The following is a 25,273-nucleotide window of genomic DNA, read 5'->3' on the forward strand; positions in this document are numbered from 1 at the left end:
AAATAAATTTTCTTGTGTCTGGATTATCGCTACCTGCAAATGTACCTATATAAAGCAATTTGGGTTCCGAAAAATGCATTTGGTAAGCTTGTTTTTTCTGATAAAAAAAATCTGAATTTGCACTATTTTGAAGGCGCTTTGTGTTTTTTCGAAGTAAAATTAGTGAATTAGTGAAAAAATTTTATCGGCAATAAGATTTCCTTCACATAGTTTGTGAAAAAAAAAAAAAAATAAAAAAAATTATTATATCACCATTATTATTTTTATGATGAGTAATCACTTTTTTGTGTTTTGTTTCATTTTTAAGAAGTAAGAAAGAAAATAAATACATAAAATAATAAAAATAATAAATAAGAAAAAGAAAGAAATATCATTACAATAAACTGAAACTTTAAATTGAGGAATACGTCCTTGATTTTTAGTACAAATATATTTAAATTTCAGTAAATTTTGTATATTAGACTCAAAAATGTAAGCAATCAAAGTATTAAATTTAAGTAAATATTTCTGTAAAGTCAACATTCTTAAGAGAGTGACTTAACGCATAAGGGTCCTACAACATTTGACCGTATCCAATTCATATGCGATGCAATTCTTGTATTCATTCCTGGGTATGAACCTCCACATCCATTTCCACCAATAATTATACCAACTTGGAACATTCTGTCTGGTGCCTTAAAAAAAACTGGACCACCAGAATCTAGTTGACAAGCATCTTTCCCATCTCCATATGTGCAAATTTGGGAGTTTTCTACTTGATTATAGTATTGTTGGCAAACTTGATATGTTATGACAGAAAGTGTTGCTTTCAGCAGACTTTTTGATGTGGAACCACCAAATGAAGTTGTGCCCCAACCACAAATATCCACTTTACGATAGTCCAAATTTATTCTGTAAAAGAAGAAATCAGTATATTAAAAAAACATTTAAATATTAAATTCAATTCAATTTGCAATTTCAAAAATATCACATCTCCATACTAAAAAGCAAAAATATCAATCTTTTTTATCTTCTCACGCTATCAAATCAATTTTTTTCTATGACAACCTATATTAAATCTTACATTATACGAAGGCTTATTATTTCACCTTTCATATGACGCTTCAATCATATTTCTGCAATGCCTAAAAAAAAAGTTAGAATTTTTTAAAGCCAACCACGTCGAAATTTCAAACTCAGGTGTTTTGAGGTATTTCTGAAATTTTTTAATTTAACATTGTGTAGCTTGTTGCAAATGTACCGTTATGTGTGATATATCAAATTGAATGTAATATTATCAGCATGCTCAGTTAAGTAAAATTAAATTTGTATCTGCTCTAGATCAAAAGAAATGACGTGTTAAAAAATAAAACTTTATTTTACCGTTATTTCAAAATTGTGACTACAAAATTGATTGAAATTTTGCAAATTATCTACAATATAAATTTCATTTATTTATCTGTGGAAGAAAAAAAGATAAAAATTAAAAACTGTTAAAAAACCACCCAAAAATACCCCTAACAAAGTAGGTGTTTTTCAAAAATTAATATTTCTAAATGCAAAGATTTAGAAAACAATCCGTAACAGATCCCTAATCTTTTTCTTTATTATATTTTGAATGGCATTTTAAAAATTGTCAAAAAAAAAATTCCTCTACCTATAAAATCACTACTTTTTCAAAGTTTCATGTTTTAGCTTTAAAAAAATTTTAATAACTTGGTTTTTAAATTTTTTTTGAATTTTTCAAAACTATTGTCATTCTCACAATAAATTTATCTATCGACTAAAAATAAATAAAACTTTCTACAACGTCGCGTTTAGAAAATATCAACTTTTTTGCAATTTTGTTTTACCCTATTAAATAACGGAATTTTTGAAAATCCTTTATTCAACTTTAGGCTATTATCTTTCAGATAAGCTTTAAAAATTTTTTGTACCGCCAATAGTTTATTTTTTAAATTTGAGTTTTAATTTTTGCCGCACTGCTAAAAATTTCAAGTGGAACGGGAGAAAATGGAGTCACTTTGTCGTGGATGCTACCATCATGGTTCATCGATTTCTAAGACGTTGTCAAAAAAAAGGACTTTTTAAATTATCTTCTTTGATTTTTATATCCTATTGATATTTATATAAACTTACGAAACATCAGATGACAAGCAAACCGGTCCACATCCTCTGGAAAAGTTTATATCCATGGTCGTTATCAACAATGCAATATCGTTAACATCTGTCGTCGGATTGTAATAAGGATGTTCAATGATTCTGGATATAAGGTATGTTTTTGAATATGCAGAGTCAGAAGCTAGAATTATTATTGTTTTGCAATAATATGAATCAGAATTGTTTATATGTTAGTAAAACTTACTTGAAGACAAATACGTATAACCAGTAAGTATAAAAAGATTGTTTGGGTTATTATCTGTCTTTGTGCAATGAGTTGCCGTTAGAATAGTTCGAGAATTGACTGCAAAAATTAAAAAAAAAAATAGGTAACCAAAAAAAAAATTAAAAAATATTAAAAAAAAAAATCTCTTACTGATTGTTCCACCACAGAATATTTGACTTGAACTTTTTACACCAATAGCCACCATAGCAGGATATTCAGTTGGATTAGCAGCTGTTCCTCCAACAATTCTGCCACGTTGTGACCAACCACAATCGCAAGCTTGAGGTTTAACAGATACGGTGCAATTAAATGTTCCTCCATTAACTGAATTGGAATTTGATATTAAAGCTAGAGCAATTTGTTGGTATTCAGACTCTTTTGTAAAAGTTCCTGATCCACAATAACTATTTGCTCCTCTGAGTTGTGCATCATTATCTGTAGATACTAATACTTGGTCCGTGGTACATTGTGAACTCTATAGAAAAAATATAAAATAAATGTTTTTGGAATTAATTTTTTTGGACCAAAAATAACGGTACCTGTCATACAAAAATTTCTGAAAAGTTTAATTTCACGAAAACGGCTCCAACGATTTTGTTAAAAAAATTCAAGTGTTAGTTTTTAAAAAAGGTCTATCTTTTAAAGAAACATTTTTTTTTGTTTGAAAATCATTATTAACGGTACCTGCCATAGGACCGCTTTTTTCAAATCAGATTTTCTGCAAAACTGCTTATTGTATTTCAACGAATTTTTTTATACAAAAGCATTTATATAATTTAAACATAAGCCAAAAATAAAATTTTGAAAAAAATAATTTTTGGATTTTTAAAAATTTTCGAAAACGGTACATTTAATTTTTTTGAAATTTTGTTTTTACATGTTGATTAGTTATTTCTACAAAATGGCATACCAATTTTATTTTTAAACTTTTTTTATGAAAAAATTATTTATAAAAAATTAGTTTTTAAAAAAACGGCTCTAACGATTTTGAAAATTTTTTTTTCTAAAAATGCACCTTAATATATCAAATAAAACTACGTACTTGTTTTGTGGGGCGATTTGATTTCAGATATTGTTTAATTTTTTTGAAAAATGAATTTAATTTTTTTTTTGAGTTTTTTTTTTTTTGTTTTTATATACCTACATTTCCCAAGTTTCTGTATAAAAAGTCTTAAAAATTTAAGCAACTTGAACTCTAAGAGCAAGTTCGTGCGACCCAGTCGTGCATTTTATTTTTATATGGCAACCTATAACAAATTTTATTGTTTCAGCTCAAAATATTCACATCAACCATTTTTGTACCGTACGACATCTACAAAAAGATTTTTTTTTTTTTTTTCTTCCATTACCTTAATGTCGATTTTTTTATGTGGCAACTTATAAGAAATCTTATAATAGCCGAAAGATTATTATTTCACCTTTTATTTAATATGATGCTTCAATCATATCTGTACGATGCCTATAAAAATTAAGTTAAAAGATTAGGTACGGTAATTTTACACTGTTATTTTTGAAGTTTTTCAATTTAAGATTGTATAGCTTGTAGCAAATTTGTATCTGCTCTTGATCAAAAAATCAAAAAAATTAACTTTATTTTACCGTGTTATCTCAAAATTTTGACTACGAAATTAATTCAAAATTTGTACAAATATGTATAGTCCTGCCTGTTATCTATCTACAGTAGGTATAAATTTCATTCATTTACCTGTTGAAGAAAAAAGATAGGTAAATATAAAAAAACGGTTAAAAACGGTCATAAAAGGTCAAAAAACTTGGGGATAAAAAAATTCTTTTTTCCGTTATTTAAAAATCCATTTTTTTTACATATTGCATGCGCATATTAGCTTGAAAGCTATCACAAAAATGTAGGTATTTTTGAAAAATTAATTTTTCGAGACGCAGGCAGAGACTTATATCAAAAATGATATAATATGATATAGGTCCATTTCCTTTTTTTTTATAAAAATATGTATGGAACATTTTTGTTTACCTTTGAATGTTCCACACATTTTTTTTATTTAAATAAGTTATAAAAGAGTTTTTTTTTTTTTTAAGAAAAATGTGTTAAAATTTATGGTGTTCGGAATAAGGCACCTTAGTGTTCGGCTTTTAGTGAAAATGACATTCCTTCAGTTTTTATTTTTTTTTTTTTAAATGAAAACATCATTAGAATCGTAGTGATTTGAAACACGATGAAACGAAAAACTACAGTACAAATTAATTGATTATACGCTATTCTCAGTTTGTAATTTCGACACGGTTGACTTTACAAAAAAAATGCAAAATTTTTTGTAGACGTTGTACATATATGATTGAAACATATAATTAAAGCTGAAATAATAAGCTTTTTGAAAATATAAAATTTATTGTAGGTTGTCATATAAAAACATGGAACTTAAGGTGATGGAATAACAAAAAATTGTGTTTATTGCTTTTTTTGATAAAAATTGATTGCATTCAAAAAATTTAAACTATTTTTTTAGATGTCGAACAGAAATTTTTTAGGTGAATGAGCTGATATAGCTTTCATATGATATAAAATTTACTATAGATTGTTATTATTATTGTATAAGAAATGGATTCAAGGGTGATAGAAGAAAAAAATATTAGATTTTTTCGATTTGATTTTTAAGGTTTCACTTCTACCATGTACGAATCGCACATATGATTTTTTTTTTATATTAAAACGTTTCTACTCATTGAAAAAAATCTTATTTTTTTATAAATAAGTATTCTTACACCTTTCGTAAAAAAAAATTATTTTAATTTTTTGCCTTCCATGCATAATATTTGAACATTAGGACAGAAACAAACTTTTTTCTAGTGAAAACATCCAAATTTACTTCACTTGAGTACACACACTTTTTTTCATAAACCAATAATACCAAATAATTGTTTTATAGTAAATATGGGTTAAAAGCATAGTTTAAACAAAAAAAAAAACTTACATCTTTGTAAATTTTAATAGTGCACGTTAATACTACTCCATAACCCGTCGGGGCTGTAAAAGTATATTTACACGATGTTCCTGGTTTATATTTGTTTGGATAGTTTGGCGATAAAAGATTTATATCCCTGCTTGAATTAATATTATAATCGGAACCACATCCTTCAAAAAGACCATTCACCAATATAACTGACTGCAGCAGAAGGACCAGACCTCAAAAAAAAATTACAAGACAAAAAAAAAATAATAAATTTTTCACCTTCAGAGAGAAATTTAACGAACCTATTGAATTTAACATCATCTTAGCTAAAACACTGACAAATAGCGAATACTATCTGCTTCGTCTTTTTCACAACACACAGCTTTATTTAGCTGCGAATTTTTTTTTTTTTTTTTATTTTAAAATTCTTCAAAACAGATATCTACTTGAAATGTGTTTTCAAGTGACGTAGTCAAAAAATTAATATATCTAATCTTTATCCAGACTCTGTTGTCTGTTATCAGAAACCTTCATACTCCTATAAGACATGATTTTGTATACACAATATTTGAACCTTCAGTAAGATGCTACTTGCTAGATGTTTTTGACCTCATTTTTTGTTTTTTTATTATTTCATGTTTCATTTGCACATACATAATTTTAATTTAGTTTTATTTTAAACATTTAAAGCAGAAGTGTTGAAATAGTCTGATAGTTAAAAATTGTTAGATGCTCATTGCTTAAAACATTAAACAGTATATTATAATGTGTGTGTGCCTTACTTTTCGATAACACTACAGAGCGCACAGTGGGACCAAATGGGCTTACGCGTCTCAAAAATCTGTAATTTTTTTGTTTCTTGGAATAATTATGTAAAATTTTTGAAAATATATCGTCTTTTTTTTCAAATTTTTGAAAAACTTGTTTTTTTAAGTAGGTTTGTGTTTAGTACTAAAATTTGTTCCAAAGTTACGAATGCACGTTTTTGGCATGATTTGCACATTTAAAACTTCTGTAACTTTTTTGACTCTACTTTGAATATTTAAGTTAAATTTGAAATATTTTACTTCTGATGTTCACTTAATTATTTAAACATCTTTTCCTTTTTCAATTAAGTTGGTTCTAAGTACTAAAACTTTACCTCATGTCATGAAATAATCGATTTTGGCTTGATGTGAACATTTCAAACTATTTTTTTTTTTGTCTGGTCGATTATCTTAATCAAATTTGGAATATATATCATCTCTGATATTCATTTAATCATTTTTAAACCTCTTTTTCTTTTAATGATAAGTTTTTAGTACTAAAATTTTAGTACTAAAAATTTACCTTAGTTAAGAAATTCGAGATTTTTGCCTGTTATTATCTATCTACAGTATAAATTTCATTCATTTATTTGTTGAACAAAAAGAGATAAAAATAAAAACTATTAAAAACGGTCAAAAAACACTTGAGACAAAGAAAGTTGTTTGTTTTTTCCCGTTATTCGGTCAAAAATCATTCAAGAATACCAATTTTTTGCACATGCATGGGCACGACCATAAACTTTATGTTCTTTAAGTTTGAAATTTCTTAACGCTCCAAAAAATTGCTATACAAAAGAAAACCACCCAAAAATACCCCTAAAAAAGTAGGTAGGTGTTTTTCAAAAATTAATATTTCCATTCACCATTCACCAATATAACAAATAAACGCAGAGATTTAGAAAAAAAATCCGTAACAGACCCCCTAATCTTTTTCTTTATTATCTTTTGAATGGCATTTTAAAAATTGTGAAAATAAATTCCTCTACCTACAATCACTACTTTGTCAAAGGTCTACCTCATGTTTTAGTTTTAAAAACCATGTATAACTTGGTTTTTAATTTTTTTTAGAATTTTTTCAAAACTATTGTCATTCTTACAAAAAAATTTATCTATCGATTTAAAAAAATTTAACTTTCTACAACGTCGTCGTCTCGTTTAGAAAATAGCCGCTTTTTTGCAATTTAGTTTTACCCCTATTTACCCTATTAAATAACAGAATTTTTGAAAATCCTTCATTTTTATTTAACTTTAGGTTATTATCTTTCAAATAAGCTAAAGAATATTTTTGTATCTCCATTTATAAGATGTTATCAAGTCAAAAGTGGAACTTATTGAAAAATGTGATGTTTTTTTGGACCACGGCTGAAATAAAAGTTCTTAACTAGTAGTTGTTAAAACAGCTATGCACACATTAGATTTCTAATGATTTTGTTGTTCAAATTACTCAACATCATATTGACACACATTTTGTTAGTTATACAATTATGTAACCTTTTTTTTATCGTTGTTTGTTTATTCTTATTTTGGGAGACTATATCTAATTTTCTTATGAAAATATTTGACTATAATATAATCTTCAAAAACATCAAAATATTTGTTTCTTTTTTCGTAAGGTACATAGCACATATCTATACCAATACCAAACCTACACATACATACATGTTTGATTTTTCTTTCTTAAAAAAATTAAACAATTAGTAAATTAGTTAGTTAGTTAAAAGTGAAGCTAATAAAAGCGTATATGATTAAATCTCCTATATGAACTAATTAAAAAAATTCCTTAAAAACCATGTTTTTTTATTTTTGGGCAGCATACCATTGGGACAGCCAGGGCAGGCGGTGTGCCCCCTAAGTATAAACGTTTAATTTGTCATCAAAACCAAAAATAAAATGAATCATTGGCTTTTTGGGACCAATTACAGATTGTATTGTCTCTTCGAAAAAACACCCTTTCAACTAAATTTTTTTTATGAAAACTCTTTATTATTGCTTTCTATCCCAAATTCAATGTTTTTACCAACATTTATTAGGGTTACCCATCTTTTTTGTCAAAAAAAAAAAATCCTTTAAACCATGATATTTTTATAGACACTTTAGATTCTTGTTTGTAATCTTAAAAGTAACATAATTGCTGAATTTCAATAGGGTACTACTAATATTACTCTAGTATATAACCCATATTTTCTCTACACCTTAAAAAAAACACCCTTTCAAATGAAAAAAATTTGCAGATTGCTTTTATTCGTAATTCCCATGGGGAAGAGAACATATTTAATGAATTTCATATGGGTACCTTTTATACCATTGATTTATCGCGGATTTTCCCTATTTTCAAAAAAAAAAAAAAAAACACCCTTTAACCTAAAATATTTGTATACATTTGTATACTGTTTGGGTTCTTGGTTTCTGTTATAAATGAAACATTTTTACCAATTTTGTTTCGGTGTAACAATTTTGTCCCAGTTTTTGTAATATTCAGGTTAGAAAATCTCAAAAACCCATTTTTTTGCTGTTTTCGAAGCAATATTTTGTCATAATGTAGTCTTTTTCATCTAAATTTGTTACGGTTTATGAAAGAACTTATTTTTATCTTTAAAATTCAGATTCAATCTTCTCAATATCTCTTTTCTTCTTAATTTAAGTAAGTTTAGTAGGTTTGGCATATCTTACCATAAAGAAACTGATCTTTAAAAAAACTCGTATATCTTTCTCCCAAGAACAAAAGTATACTTTTCTAATAGATTTTAGTTTGCTGATTTTGAATCCGAACTCAGAAAATTTTGGTCAGCTCTGGTTTTTGAGATATAGTAGTTTCTTTTTGAAATTTTCTAAGAAAACGCTTGATTTTGTGATCCTTTAATGTGTACCTATATCTCAAAATCCTGACGAGATAGAATTTTTTTGATTTCGGATTCTAAATCAGCACATCAAAAACTATAAGAAAAGTATACTTTTGTACCAAGGAGAAACAAATCTGAAACTTTACAATGAAGTTTATAGAATATAGAAAAATAGTTATAAAAGTACAAAACACGTATAAATTTTGTTAAATGTATTTTATTATAATTTTCTTTACATATTTGACTTTTTAAAAATAATGGGAGTTGATATTTTACATTTTCCTTAATTAAGGTGTATTTTTTTTTCATGTGGGTTTACTAAAAACTGCAGGATTTCGATGTTTTTGTTGTTTTTGTCAATTAGTATCTTAAAAGGGTTATTATCTACAAACTACTCATATTTTTCAAAAATCATTAAAAAAAAATGGTACGTGCTAGAATTTTTCCGAAACCGGATTTAGATTCAGGGAAGTCAAATCTTTCGTAATTTTAAAGTGACTGCCAATTTGGTTTAAAGAGCGGCAAATCAACTGAAGAATCCCAATTAAAGTTATCTTGTGAAATTTGATAAAAGCTTAAATACGTCACAAATTTTATCAACACTTTTTATAGACATATGTACCTAAGGCCTTTGATATATGGTTAACCATTCTTGATAAACTATATAAGACAGGTTTTAGAGGCTTGATTTATAAATATGGTTTTCTACCTTTTTATACAATCGGAAGCAAGTTGTAGAACTTAAAAATGCTTAGGTATAGTTCTGACAATTTCTTAAATATAGGTGTTCCGCAAGGATCAGTTTTGGGTACAATCCTTTTTCTTATTTATGCTAAATCTCTATTTTGCAACTTTTTAAAGATGAAACTACAGCATTTGCTGATGACACATCTCTTTTTTAATTCAAACAATAATTTAATTGACTTCATGTTTTCAGATGTTGATTGGGACCTAGATCTGATAAGAAGATGGTTAATTTTTCATAAATTGATAATAAGCAACAAAACGAAGTTCATGTTATTCAAAATATGAAGTAACGCTTCTCAACAAATAAATTTATATTGAGTAACATTTTCTCAATTGGGCCACCTAAAACCGACTTCTCGAATTTCATACTTTTTTGCATATACAGGGTGTCCCAAAAGTTAACGTCGAAACGAAAACGGTAGATAGAGTAGGTGGTGACAGTTATCAGAAAAATAATAAAAAAAATCGCAGCCATATATTTTGGGAGTTATGGGCATTTGAAAAAAAGTCGAAAAAATGGTCACCCTGTGACGGTTTTTCATGTGCCGTGACTACAAATCTTAATTTTTCTCATTTTTTTCTTTTGTTACGGAACCTTGACTAACCCTGCTATCAAATGCATTCAAAAATTTTAACTCAGCTGCATCAGTTTTAAAGAGAATATTACTTTTTTACCCAACTTAGTACTAAAAAAATTTACGTGACTCTAATTCAATGAGCCGTAGTGTAAAAAAAAATGCACTACGATGTTTCGGCAAGTTGCCTTAAAAGTTGGTGTGTTCAATTTTCTTTTCAAAATGGTATAACATTGTTGGGAATATTTCATAAATAACCGAGATAAATTTTTTTTTTCTTAAGAAATCCGACTTTTTTATGAGGTAAATTTTCCATATTATTCAAGTTTTGTACCCTTTCAGAACCTCTCAGAATACAAAAACTTAAATAATATGGAATTTTTTTATTATTTTTCTGATAACTGTCACCACCTACCCTATCTACCGTTTTCGTTTCGACGTTAACTTTTGGGACACCCTGTATAAGAAGATTTATATGGTAGAAATAATATTCCAAAGAATTTTTGAAAAATTTTAATATTGTTAAAAGTTATAAACAAATGAAATTTTGTATATTTTGTTAAAATGACTCTATCTCAGTAGTGAAACAATAGAAACTAATGAAATTTGGTAGGTACATATATTACTAATTGTACTGTACACACAACAATTTACTAAAAAAAAGTTAAAAAAAAAAAAAAAACAACAAATTAATTATAAATAATTGATTTTTTTATAAGCAATTGCATTTTTTGGTAATTTCTTTCTTTATATTTGATTCAAAATTTTAAAAGCTTACATTATCTTAAAGATAATTTTAGTGCAAATCATAAGAAAAAAAGTTGTGGGCGTTTAAACTTTGCATCATTTTTTTTACAATGGTACGATTTAACTGTTTGAAATTAAACAGTTACGCGGGCGAAAACCCATTACGTTTTGTAGAGCTTGTTACAACGATTACAAAACGGTATTTAAAAATTCCGTAACACCTTTCGCATTGTTTTGATGTAAATGGTCCACGATTGTTTAATAGAGAGTAACAATAGTATTTTTAAAGGAAATAAAAAGTGGCTTTTCTCAAAAAAATATTACAGTTAAACTAAGCATAGACAGTATGCAGCGACTATTGATTTTTTTCTCTCATTCCAGCCCCCTACAGTACAATATGCTAGGTATCTAAAGTCTTTTCTATTTGAATCATCGCAAACTTGTATTGAATCAACTTATTAGATTGAGCGGAATTATACCTTTGTTTACCAATTCAAACACGGGTTTGTACAAGTGGCAATTGAATATAACTAATTTAAAATATTTTTTCGTTTTTTTTTTCAACTGTCATAAACTAATTAACACGTCTTTATAATCCTCTGTTTTTTTTTACACAAAACAAAATTATGTATATTTAGAAAAATAAAATTGGATTTTATCTGATAACAAGGCTTAAAATAAACAATATAATTAAAAACGTGTGTTTATTGATGATAATTTTTTAAATTACAAAAGTCGACGAAATTTCTTATTGTTGTATTTACATTATGCTTAAATTTAGATTGGGGAATGAAATATTGTTCTTTTAATAGTTTTTTAACCTTTGGTAATAAATTAAAAGGAGGTACAATAAGTAAGTAAGCTTCAAGAAAATCGTGAATTGTGGAAGTAAGAATAAAGATAAGATGAGCCTAACCATTCCGCCGCTTTCTTAATCCGGTAATCTCACTGCAGCAGGCGGATCACTGTTGTGGGCCTGCACCGAAAAAAAAAACAATGTCAAGGCTGACAATAGTGTCAAAAAAAAAGATTTAATATTTAAAAGATTTAAAACCAAGTTACAAATGGTTTTTTAAAACTAAAACATGAAGTAGACCTTTGACAAAGTAGTTATTATAGGTAAGGGAATTATTTTACAATTTTAAAAACGTCATTCGAGAGATAATAAAAAAAAAAGTTAGGTGTCGGATACAGATTTCTTTTTAAGTTTCTGCGTTTCGAAATATGAATTTTTGAAAAACACCTTTTTTTTGGATGAGTTTTTTTACCGTTTTTAACCGTTTTTTATTTTTATCTTTTTTTCGTGATCGGGTCAAAATTCTGCTTTTTTTCTATTCTGCTTTTCAAAATTCTTCTTTTTAAAATTTTGCTTTTCAAAATTCGGCTAGCATTATACTTGAACAAAAAAATTCTAAAGAAAAATACACCTCATTAATGTAATTCAAAATTGGTACATTCCTAAATTTTTTTGTTTAAGTGTCGCAAATATTTTTTAAAATGCATAGACTGACTTTCTTTCAAATAAAATCTATAACTTATTGGAACCGATGTTGTTTGATGCAAAATATTACTTTTCTTATTCAAATTTTTGAATATTCATCTTTATTTGATATAAATTAAAAAATTTTGAATTATTTTCGGAAATGTTTAGTATTAAAAACCTTTTCTTAATATTTTCAAATTTATTCATTTATAAAACAAAACATAATATGCATTTAAAGAATGACAAATTATGTAGGTAGGTAATCAAATAAGTAGATAATTTTACAAGAAGATGATTTTACAGTATTTTTCAAAAAATTAAAAAAGGATTTGGCGCGCGCTTTTTAACATTTTCCAAACCCTTTTTTAATTTTTTGCAGAATTTTGAAAAACAGAATTATGAAAAGCAGAATTTTAAAAAACAGAATTTTGAAAGCAGAATTTTGTAAAGCAGAACTTCGAAAGTAGAATTTTGACAAAAGAATTTTGACTCCGGCAGAATTTTGACCCCAACCCCTTTTTTTCTTCAACAGATAAATTGATGAAATTTATACTGTAGATAGATAATAGCCAGACAGGACCATATATGTGCAAAATTTTAATCAATTTTGTAGTCACAATTTTGAGATAACGGTAAAATAAAGTTCTATTTTTCAACACGTTCTTTCTTTTGATATAGAGCAGATACAAATTTAACTTTATTGAGTATGCTGATAATATTACCTATCATTTGATATATCACACATAACAGTATACTACATTTACTACAAGCTAAACAATGTTCAATTAAAAGCTTCAGAAACACCTCAAAACACCTGTGGAGATCAGTTTGAAATTTCGACATGGTTGGCTTTAAAAAATTCTTACTTTTTTTTAGTCATCGTAGAAATATGATTGAAGCGTCATATGAAAGGTGAAATAATAAGCCTTCTTATGATATAAAATTTAATATAGGTTGTCTTAGGAAAAAATTGATTTGGTGGCTTGAGAAGATAAAAATGATTCATATTTTTGCTATTTTTTATGAAAACTGATTGGGTTCAAACAATTCTAGCTTTTTTTGTAGATGCTGCACAGACATGGTTGATATGAATATTTTGAGCTGAAACATTAGGCTTTCAGATGGTATAAAATGGTGTTAGAAGAAAAAAGTTTGAGTTTTTCACTTTTTTCATTAAAAATCATTGTTTTTAATAAATTATTTGTATACCTTTTAAATGGCACATAATATCCCTCTTTTTAGATTTGCTCTAGTTAGGTTAAAAGGTAACTAAAAATTTGTTATGGCTGTCAAATACCGCAGTTAAAATAGTAATTGAATGAAACATTAAATTGGTGATCTAAGAATCTTCTGCATTACTTGAATCCATAGATCTAAAGATCTTAACGACAACAAAAATACAACATAAAAGTTCCCACGAATAGACCCTATTATAAATACATATTAATTTTTCTCTTTTTTGCTAGGAATATAACTCATACACCAGAACCTTACATAAAGTATCGTTATAACCACAATAATTCAAAATAATATTGTATCTACAAGGCTTAAAGAAAACTATTCTAGACATCAACATTTCTTTCAAAATTTAAATAAGTTTTCATATTTTTCTCATTTCACATGAAAAGCAAAACTAACTACCTCCGACGAATAATGGCCTCGGGTTTGAGGTATTTTTTTATTTCGTCGAAAAAGTTTTACAAAATTATTTAAGTGGGATCTAGATTACACTGAAACCCACTCCAGCAAAGAATTGACAAATTCCTAGTTTTTTTTTTTTCATTTTATAGTTTGTAAAACTTCATTTTACTTCAACAACTAACATTTTTGAATGTGTGTCGAGAGTGTGTCATAAACACTTTGAAGTACGTTTTCATCCATGCTTTTATAGTCTAGTCCTAATATGAGTCCTTAACATAACCCATTCATCCGTGTCATACAAACACACACACTCACACACTGACATGGTTTGTATGAGGATATATAAGTTCCTATAATGATGTATACATATGGGTAAAGAATTAAATGACGCAGAAAGATTTTAAATTTTCGTTTATGTGTGGTAGATGGGAATTTTTTCGCATGGTAGAATTTTCTAGGACCTTCCATCACTTCTATATCTGGCTCTTAAAAGCGATAAAGAATAAATGCAGTGTGTGATGTCTTGAAAAGGAATTTTTGGTCTCAAATAATTTAGTTTTTTTTTGGTTTGGGTGAAGATGTGTTTTGGTATATTGTAAACAATTTTAGTTTTTGACTTACTAATTTCATGGTCGGTGTCATTTGCAGTGTGAAAGTAATTTAACTATTTTTTGAATTTTGAATTGCAAACAAAAATATAACATTTTAATAAATATGTGTGAAGATGAAGTTTGTTAAATGTGGCAGAATGTTAATATTTTGCAGTGAATTCTTTTGATGTAGAAAATATTTCTCAGAATAACATCTCGTTTTCAAGGCCGTACAAATTCAAAGATGAACTAAAGTAACCTGGGAAACCTATTAGGATACATTGAAAAAGTGTTTCTCAAGTATGGATGCTTCAAAGAGCAATAAGACCTTCGAAATTCAAGATAGATAGATTCAAGGGGCGGTGAGACCTTAAGAATTTAAACTTTTGTATGAAATAAAATGGCTTCAAAGAACATTCAGACCTCAAGATGAGACATAATTCAAAAGCTATGAGACCTCAATATTAAAAAAACTCTTCATTATTTAAAGCACAATGAGACCTCAAGATTTAAAATTTTTTCACAATTTAAAGGACCATCAGACCCCTAGATTTAAAAAGTTTTCAAAAGTTGATGAGACCTCAAGATCAAAAATTGCTTCGTAAGGATAGAAAGATCCAAAAGGCGATGAGACCTTATTTTCTTCAGAGACCTCAAGATTAATAAATGCGATGCGACTTAAAGATTGAAAATTTCTTAATGATTCAAAAGTCGATAAGACCTCAAGATTAGTAAATGCTTTATGATTCAAAGGGCGTTGAGACCTCAAGACAAAAAAATTTTTCATGAAAGCGATGAGACCTCAAGTTTGAAATTTGTTTCATGATTCAAGGACCGATGAGACCTCAACACTAAAAAACTTTTCATGATTCAAAGAGCGATGAGACCTCAATTTTAAAAATTCATAACATCAAAGAGCGATGAGACCTCAAGATTAAAAATTTCTTTATGATTTTAAAAGCGATTCGACTTAAAGACCAATAAATTCTTCAAGATTCAAAGGCTGATGAGACCTCAAGACTAAAAATTTCTTCATGATTCAAAGGGCGATGAGACCTCAAGATTAGTAAATGCTTCATGATTCAAAGGGAAACGAGACCTCAAGATTATAAAATTCTTTGCGATTTAAAGGGAAATGACACCTCAAGATTAAATAATTCATTATAATAAAAAAAGGCAATAGGACCCCAAGTATTAAAAGTTCTTCATGAGTGATTCGACCCCAAAATAAAAAAAATCTTCATGAACTAAGGTTCATTATGCGATGAGACCTCAAGATTAACAATTTCTTCATGATTGAAAGAGCGATAAGACCTCAATATTTAAAAATCTTCATGATTCAAAAAGCGATGAGACCTCAAGACCAATAAATTCTTCAAGATTCAAAGGCTGATGAGACCTCAAGACTAAAAATTTCTTCATGACTCAAAATACGTTGAGACCTCAAAATTAAAGAAATTCTTCTTCAAAAGGTGATAAGACCTCAATATTATTAAATGAGATGTAACCTAAAGATTAAAAATTTCTTCATGATTCAAAAGTCGATGAGACCTTAAGATTAGTAAATGGTTCATGATTCAAAAGGTAACGAGACCTCAAGGTTATAAAATTCTTTGTGATTCAAAGGGAAATGACACCTCAAGATTAAATAATTCATTATAATAAAAAAAGGCAATAGGATCCCAAGTTTTAAAAGTTCTTCATGAGTGATTCGACCCCAAAATAAAAAAAATCTTCATGAACTAAGGTTCATTATGCGATGAGACCTCAAGATTAACAATTTCTTCATGATTGAAAGAGCGATGAGACCTCAATATTTAAAAATCTTCATGATTCAAAAAGCGATGAGACCTCAAGACCAATAAATTCTTCAAGATTCAAAGGCTGATGAGACCTCAAGACTAAAAATTTCTTCATGACTCTTAATACGATGAGACCTCAAAATTTAAAAAATTCTTCTTCAAAAGGTGATAAGACCTCAATACTATTAAATGCGATGTAACCTAAAGATTAAAAATTTCTTCATGATTCAAAAGTCGATGAGACCTCAAGATTAGTAAATGGTTCATGATTCAAAAGGTAACGAGACCTCAAGGTTATAAAATTCTTTGTGATTCAAAGGGAAATGACACCTCAAGATTAAATAATTCATTATAATAAAAAAAGGCAATAGGATCCCAAGTTTTAAAAATTCTTCATGAGTGATTCGACCCCAAAATAAAAAAAATCTTCATGAACTAAGGTTCATTATGCGATGAGACCTCAAGATTAACAATTTCTTCATGATTGAAAGAGCGATGAGACCTCAATATTTAAAAATCTTCATGATTCAAAAAGCGATGAGACCTCAAGACCAATAAATTCTTCAAGATTCAAAGGCTGATGAGACCTCAAGACTAAAAATTTCTTCATGACTCAAAATACGATGAGACCTCAAAATTTAAAAAATTCTTCTTCAAAAGGTGATAAGACCTCAATACTATTAAATGCGATGTAACCTAAAGATTAAAAATTTCTTCATGATTCAAAAGTCGATGAGACCTCAAGATTAGTAAATGGTTCATGATTCAAAAGGTAACGAGACCTCAAGGTTATAAAATTCTTTGTGATTCAAAGGGAAATGACACCTCAAGATTAAATAATTCATTATAATAAAAAAAAGCAATAGGATCCCAAGTTTTAAAAGTTCTTCATGAGTGATTCGACCCCAAAATAAAAAAAATCTTCATGAACTAAGGTTCATTATGCGATGAGACCTCAAGATTAACAATTTCTTCATGATTGAAAGAGCGATGAGACCTCAATATTTAAAAATCTTCATGATTCAAAAAGCGATGAGACCTCAAGACCAATAAATTCTTCAAGATTCAAAGGCTGATGAGACCTCAAGACTAAAAATTTCTTCATGACTCTTAATACGATGAGACCTCAAAATTTAAAAAATTCTTCTTCAAAAGGTGATAAGACCTCAATACTATTAAATGCGATGTAACCTAAAGATTAAAAATTTCTTCATGATTCAAAAGTCGATGAGACCTCAAGATTAGTAAATGGTTCATGATTCAAAAGGTAACGAGACCTCAAGGTTATAAAATTCTTTGTGATTCAAAGGGAAATGACACCTCAAGATTAAATAATTCATTATAATAAAAAAAGGCAATAGGATCCCAAGTTTTAAAAGTTCTTCATGAGTGATTCGACCCCAAAATAAAAAAAAATCTTCATGAACTAAGGTTCATAGGCCGATGAGACCTCAAGATTAACAATTTCTTCATGATTGAAAGAGCGATGAGACCTCAATATTTAAAAATCTTCATGATTCAAAAAACGATGAGACCTCGAGATTTAAAAAATCTCAAAGAGTGATGAGACCTCAAAAATAAGAGACCTATAGAGTTAAGAACTTAACAAAAAAAACTTAAAATTTATACATGCATTTAATGTTCTAATGTCTGCGATATTTTAAATTAAAACTTTATTTTCAAAGTGCTAAAGTCCCTTAGAACAACTTACTAAATTGCCAAGTAACTAGCTCAACTGTTCGATTAAACCATTTAAGTTTGGTGACTTAATGCAATCGTTATAGATATGTGTGGATATACCAGGAGAGTGTTTATTTTATATAATTCCGCTACAAGCTCTATGAAACACATCAACCGTTATTTGCTATTGCATATGCTATGACACCTCGAGGCTTCGAGTTGTATCCCTCTATTCCTTAAAAGTTATGTGTTTGCTTGTTCAACCAGCAGCAAGCCGCTGCTGTGTGTCCAACAACATAATAGTCTACCTATATTCAAACGCAATTAATTAATGTTGGCCTCAAAACAAATTCAATGCACGCACGCATTGAAATTTTACATCCTAACTCTATCCTCTTTACATCCTGCTCCTTTGTCCTTTCCATATAATCTGCCTACCGCTTCATTACCATTTAATTAATAAATTAAGTAACAATAAGGCTTTAGCTTGTGCGTGCTCTCATTGTAAATAAGGCCAACAAGAGAGAAAGAGAGAGAGAGAAAATCCCCCCCCCCCCCTGAATCCAATGAACTTTACCAATCATGATTTTATCCAAACTATACTCGTTGGCACATACCTAACCTAGGTTCCCTCTAGTTTGCAAAATGAAATTACGACTTTCAAAATCGATTGAATGTGACTTGCTTGCTCCTGATATGTAGGCAGGATAACGAGCACACACTTGTATTATAAATTACTATCTCTCTCTCATAATTGTGTTTATCACTTTGGTTTAATTGATGACATCCTATTACCTGCAGATACACGCACGTACCTATTCAAGTTTTTGTTTCAAATACAGTTACGTTGCACGGTGACGGGTAAAAGAGGCACAGGTACGTTTACACGAGGACGATAAAGTTTTCATTCACTTACGGGTCTATTCTGTCGTTCTTGATGCTGTTACCCATGTTTTGGAGTGATGATGGAAGGGAGCGAAGCTTGTAGACGTTTGGCATTTCCACAAAACAATGAAGAGCAAACCTTTAAGCCGATTCAAAGTTCAAAAGTTTCTGGCATAGATTTTATTTCGCAAATCACCGCCAAGCCGCAAAATTCAATTGTTTTGATTTTAATGTGACTCGCTTTTCTTCCTTTCTCTCCTAAAGGATATCTTTTTATGGTTAAAGCTTCTTAACGGGGGAGAAGGCTTATGAAAGAGAGGGGGTTTTAAAATTTACCATCATCATCATCATGGAAGACGCATCGCAGAGATCCTTCTTTAAATCAAAAGGATCTGGATGTAACATTTTTGAACAAAGTTCGTTATGAGATATGAAATCCTCTGGGGCTTAAGGCTAACCATTTTATGCGTCAATCGTTCTGCCATTTCATTTTATGCCACACGTCTAATTTGGGCATAAAATTTGATAGCATTTTCTACCATCATGATGTTGTGATGTCAAAAGGTGGCATATCTCTCCCTTACCTTTTGTATTTTGTATAGCAGAGGTTAGAGATGTGTCAACAGTCCTATACAAGCTCCCAAAAATTTCCACTCGCCTGGATATCTGAATTTCTGGATTTGTGCATTTTGAAATGTGATGATGTTTTTTACGACCTTATGAAATTTAATTTAGATTTTACTTATCTTTCTGTTTGGATCTGATGTTATAGTCTGTGTTGTTGGCTTTTGACTGGGGTTCGATGATGGTGTGTCAGAGTTTTTGGGTGATATAAGATTTTAACTGACATTTCAATCTCGGAATTTCAAATTAAACTGAGAGAGGTTTATTATTTTGAGTTTGTAAGTGATATTTGGAAGAGATATTGAAAGAGATTTCTGATTTGTGGGTGAACCAGAAAGTTGACAATTATTACTCGTTTTAACTACAAATTTCAGGTTGATGGCTTTTGTGGGTGTTTAGTTTGTCAATATACCTAGAGTAAAAGGATATACTTAACATGCAAGGACATCAGAGATAGTTTCTTTAAACTTCATTAAACGTATAATTATATTTGCATCATTGGAACAATGCAATATTTCTTAGGAATATGCCTTAATCAGCCCATAGGATGTAATTAAGGCTTAATAATTTTCTTGTATAGAAGATTTTGAATCTATTTTGATATAAATAGGTACATTATTTCTTAAAGGTTCAGAAGTATCATTAATGACAAAATATAATGTAATTTGATGAATTTTAATGACTTATTGAAATCGGTTTAAATAAAGTTTAATTAAAAAACGTCTTCTTCCAAATTTAAGTGAAATTAAACACAATATTTTGTTCGATATCATATAATAATGGAGCCGAAGAAATTTTCTGAATAAAATATGTGATTTATACAACACAGAAAAGTGGAGTAACTATAAAGCTCAAAAAATGGCAATATTAGGGAACCCGGCCGAACAGCTCTGATTTTGATGATGGTTTTTTCAAATGTCGGTAATTAAAAATACTTTAAAGTCTAAAGATTAATAAATTGCCGCTGGCTCGTGAACAAATAAAATGCACGACTGGGGTCGCACGTACCTGCTCTTATGATTAAAGTAACTCTAATGTTAAAGCTTTTTATTCAAGAAAATTAGGAAAAATTTTATATTTTCAAGAAATTTCATAGGTAGTGTAAAAAAATAAAATCTGTTTTTATACCTAATTAATTAAGCACCGTTTTAAATGATGTTTTAAAAAAAAAAAAAAACAAGTATGCCATTTTATTACTTGTAAAATAAGGTATTTTTAGAAAAAAAATTTTCGAAAATCGTAGGAGCCGTTTTTTTTTTTTAAATAATTTTTTATATATAAAAAATTTCTAACATTTTTCAACAAAATAGTTGGTATGCCATTTTGAAGAAATAATTAATTTACACATAAAAACTAAATTTCAAAATTTTTCATTAATCCGTTTTCAAAAAATATTTTTTAAAAATACAAAAATGCGTTTTTTGAAAATTTTCTAAAATTTTAATATTCCCTTTACTTAAACACTTTTGTATAAATTTTTTATTAAAATCGGGTTAATGTTGTAGGAGATATTCAGAAACGAAAAAAACCGTTCTATGACAGGTACCGTTAATAACGGTACAAAAAAATATTTATTTTATTTTAAAAGTTGGCTCTTATGTGTAATACTACAAACAAAAATTTTAATCAAAATCGTTAGAGCCGTTTTTGAAAAAAATTAACTTTTGTATTTCCGTTATATGGCAGGTACCGTTAGTTTTGGTCATAAAAAAAAAATTTCAATTTCCCCTCTAGGGAATCACAAAAAACTGCTAACTACCAAGTTTGAAGAAAATCACTTCACTTGTTTAGGCTGCAGCTCCAGATAGAGACAGATACACAGACAGACAGACAAACAGACAGAATTTCCGGACCCACTTTTTTGGCATTCTCCATCATCGTAATGTCATGTAAAATTGTTATCTCGAGTTCGATTTTTTTTACGAATCCTAAACTTGCCCTATAGTACTATAGTACCTAAATCGCAAGTAAAAAATTTTGTTTTCAAAAATTTTGGGTAAATTTCATAAATTTACTAATGCCAAAAGATTGTCTAGGCAATTTAAGGAAAACAATTATATGGGAGTGAAGAATAATCTTCCATCGTTTAGGAGGCAATAAATGCAATTTTTTCACAAATTTGTTTCAAACACAAAAAAAGAAATATTTGAACACAACGGCAACACCTACAATATTCAAATATACATTTTGAAAAAGCTAGAAACTTATTCATATGTGTAAAATGTATTTTTTTTTGAAAAAATGGTAATTTAACTCAGATTTTTGAAGAAAGAAATTATTGAAAAAATTTTAACATGTCCTTTTAAAAACTTTTTCGTAATATAAAATGCATTTATTTTTCAAATTTTTTTTGGCCACATTTATTATGATTTGAAATTATAAAAGGAAATGTCAATATTCATTTTCGAAGATGTTTTGAAAAAAAAAAATGACTTATTTTTTTTTTTAGTTCAACAATTAAATATAGTTACTTTTTCTTCATTCAATAGCCCTTATTGTTGCAAGTTAAATAGCAAAAGTTTAAGTTCTTATTTGCCAAAGTCTACCTTTTTTTCTTCGGAATTCATCTGATAATATTTGAATCATTTATTTTCAAAACATGATAAGTCCATGATTTCAAATTTTTCAGGAGAAGAAAAAAACGTTCTATTTTCTTTTTGTAAGTGTTGCAAAATGTATAAAAAATATATTTTGTAGAACTTTTACCTAGCTACAGAATATCGTTTGGTATTTACTTTTTGGACCGATTGCTTAAAAGATAAAAAATAAAAACGATTTTGGACTTATCATACTTTGAAAATAAACGAATGTGAAATTAGTTTTAAAATGAATATACAATTTTTTTAAAGCCTCAGTCTATCCAACAACTGCATTTGGGAATAGAATATAATGTTTCGAGTAGTTATTTTACTTGAAAGACGCCTTCAACTTAAGATTTTGAGTCAGTAGTCAGCTTCTCTATGTGTAGTCAATTACTCATAAAAAAGTTGCTGTTTATTTTCAAAAGATGATAAGTCCGGGACTTTTATAATGTTTTGACAATAAAATTTTTTTTCGCTTAGCTGTAAAATCGAATATAGACTGAGTAGATGCTTCATATTTTGAAGGCAGGTGTGGTTATCCCCCAAGAACATATTCAGTTAAAAAAACGAATTTTGAAAAAAAGTGGACTTATCATGTTTTGAAAATAAACGATTCATTTATGGCCAACATTTTTTTTAAATAAATTCATATTTTACTACGAAAAAGTTTGAAAATTAAAAAATTTTTAATTTTTTTACAAAATTCTTAGTTGAGGAACATTCTTTCAAAAACTCTTGATTAAATTAAGTGGATTTAAATTTTACAGATAGAAATGAAATTCTGGATTTTTAAAAACGTGTATCCAAATATTGTAGGTGTTGCCGTTGTGTTCAAAATATTTTTTTTGTGTTTGAAGTCAGTTTTTGAGAAAATTGCATTCATCGCTTAAACGATCGATGAAATATTGTCTTTTACTCCCATATATTTTTACCTAAAAAATCTTTTGGTATCATTTTTTCTGAATTTTAGATCTGCAAAGAATTGGTGGAGAAGCCTTGTATTCGATGAAGAACTGCTACATTGAAAACGGAAAGTTCCAGAAGACGCCGAAACAGTAGTTGTTTAGGCACGGATTTTTAATAATAGAAAGTCCATGTCAGGAAGTCATACAAAAACATTAGGAACATGATGATATTCCGTGAGATGATCCAGCCATGGAAGCATTTTATTGACTTTTAGAAGAAACATTTGATAAGTACACCAAACCCAGAAGTAAGTTAGAAAATTAAAGCATTTTTGGCTAGACGGTAGTTGAAAAGCATAGCCAGAAACGAACTCTGGCAATCGACTTTTTAGTGGGGGCATAATGTCATCACCTTGAGCACTCGATTTCCACACCTCAAAATATGTATACAAAATGGGACTTGATCGTCTTCATATCAACAAACCGTCAACCAAATTGATCACGATTGAAGCCAGTTTTAAGTTTTTCCCATTGTTGCTTATCTCTGAAAAAGGATACACTACTCATGGCACTACGTACCACAACGAAGCTCGGAAGTTTAAGGGCCAAAAAAACTTTAAGCTACTGCCATAACTTTTGCTGGCTGGAAATATTTTTCCAAAAAAGGAGAGATGAGAGAGGACGACAAAATTTTGAAAAAGAAGAAGAGACAACTTTGAAAAACAAACATACAACTCTGTTGAGGGCAGAGGAAACATCAGAAAATTCCATCAAAGGGTGGAACACAAGAATGTCATTCCAATATGGAAGTCTGCCGTGATGAAAATGTAATAAAACAAGAGATACGCAGACGATGCGAAGAATTTTAAAAGAACACATTTTAAAACTTTTTAACACGGTGTAGAAGTCCAATATTACACTTTTTGGCAGAACATGACTTCCAAAATATCCGTCTACCCGACCTACAAAATGGAAAACCACCGACCAATTTGTTTGAAAAATCTTGAAATAAACTGGTTTTACATACTTTGTGTTAACGTGCAGTCTATCTGAAATTGACTGACTAAGCACTTTTTATCAAAATTATGAAAAAAAACTTCCGACCCGAGATAAGATTATTCACCTTAAAATTCTCTACAACTCTGCTATACAACTTTTTTTTCTATCGCTATAAAAACAAAAGTTATTAATACTTTTTTTGTTAAAAATGCTCTTTTTTGTTTGTGTTTTTTATCTTTACTTTTTTCTTAATTTTTTTTTTACCAAATCTTGAATTTTAAATGATTTGTGAGTATTTTATAACTTTATGTTACAAGAGAAAATTCAGGACCTGCAATTTTTTTTTATATTTAAGTCTCTTCATTTCGTAAAAAAGGTGTATTTTTTAGCAAAAAAAGTATTAATAACTTTATTAATTACAGCGATACAAAAAAAGTATAGCAGAATTGTAGAGAATTTTAAGGCGAATAATCTTTTCTCAATACGTTTTTTCATAATTTTAATTAAAAGTGCTCAAATCTTTAAAATTGTCATTTTTTCGGTTTTTTTTTACTTTTTTGGCTTGTAACTTTTTTAATATTCAGAATATTGAAAAAAAGTTTTTAACATAAAAGACGCGAAACTTAATTGCCTACGTTTCTTGCATACACAACTTTGATGTGGGATAAATAGAAATCGAGATATTCAACAAAAACTAAAATCCAAGATGGCGGCCGAAAGGTGAATTTCGCGAGCGCGAAAAATCAGGGTAATGATATTCAGCCAATGCTCTATCGAATGAGCAAAAAAAATTTGGGGGTGGTACAAACTGCTGGGTCGCCCGTATATGAACATCATAAATGCACTGGACTATATAGAAATGCATCCTTCGACCATTCTACCTTCAGCTAAATCTCTCAAAGAACTGGGAAGGTTTTCAGTAACTAAACTGTTTTAGACCGACATTTCGCCTGATCTTTTGATCTCTAGAAGGGGCCAAACAAGAAATGAATCTATCTTTTAATTGAATAATATTTGTAAGCTGAGTGAAGTTAGCTGCGAAGTATGTTAAGTGTGAACCAACCACTAACTTTAA

The 25,273-nt window shown here is 28.7% G+C and overlaps 1 protein-coding gene across 1 annotated transcript; it reads right to left on the reverse strand.

The window, feature by feature from the left end:
- Window positions 1–240: 240 nt before the first annotated feature.
- On the reverse strand, window positions 241–5,687 carry LOC129906132 (venom serine protease-like). The gene is made up of 6 exons (XM_055981781.1): window positions 5,595–5,687; window positions 5,314–5,525; window positions 2,516–2,840; window positions 2,345–2,443; window positions 2,119–2,281; window positions 241–891 (listed from the first exon to the last, which is right to left on the reverse strand). The coding sequence occupies exons 1-6, from the start codon at window positions 5,611–5,613 to the stop codon at window positions 525–527; spliced, it is 1,185 nt and encodes a 394-aa protein (XP_055837756.1). The 5' UTR covers window positions 5,614–5,687; the 3' UTR covers window positions 241–524.
- Window positions 5,688–25,273: the final 19,586 nt, after the last annotated feature.

Source organism: Episyrphus balteatus, chromosome 1, assembly GCF_945859705.1.
Source record: "Episyrphus balteatus chromosome 1, idEpiBalt1.1, whole genome shotgun sequence".
Lineage (NCBI taxonomy): Eukaryota > Metazoa > Arthropoda > Insecta > Diptera > Syrphidae > Episyrphus > Episyrphus balteatus.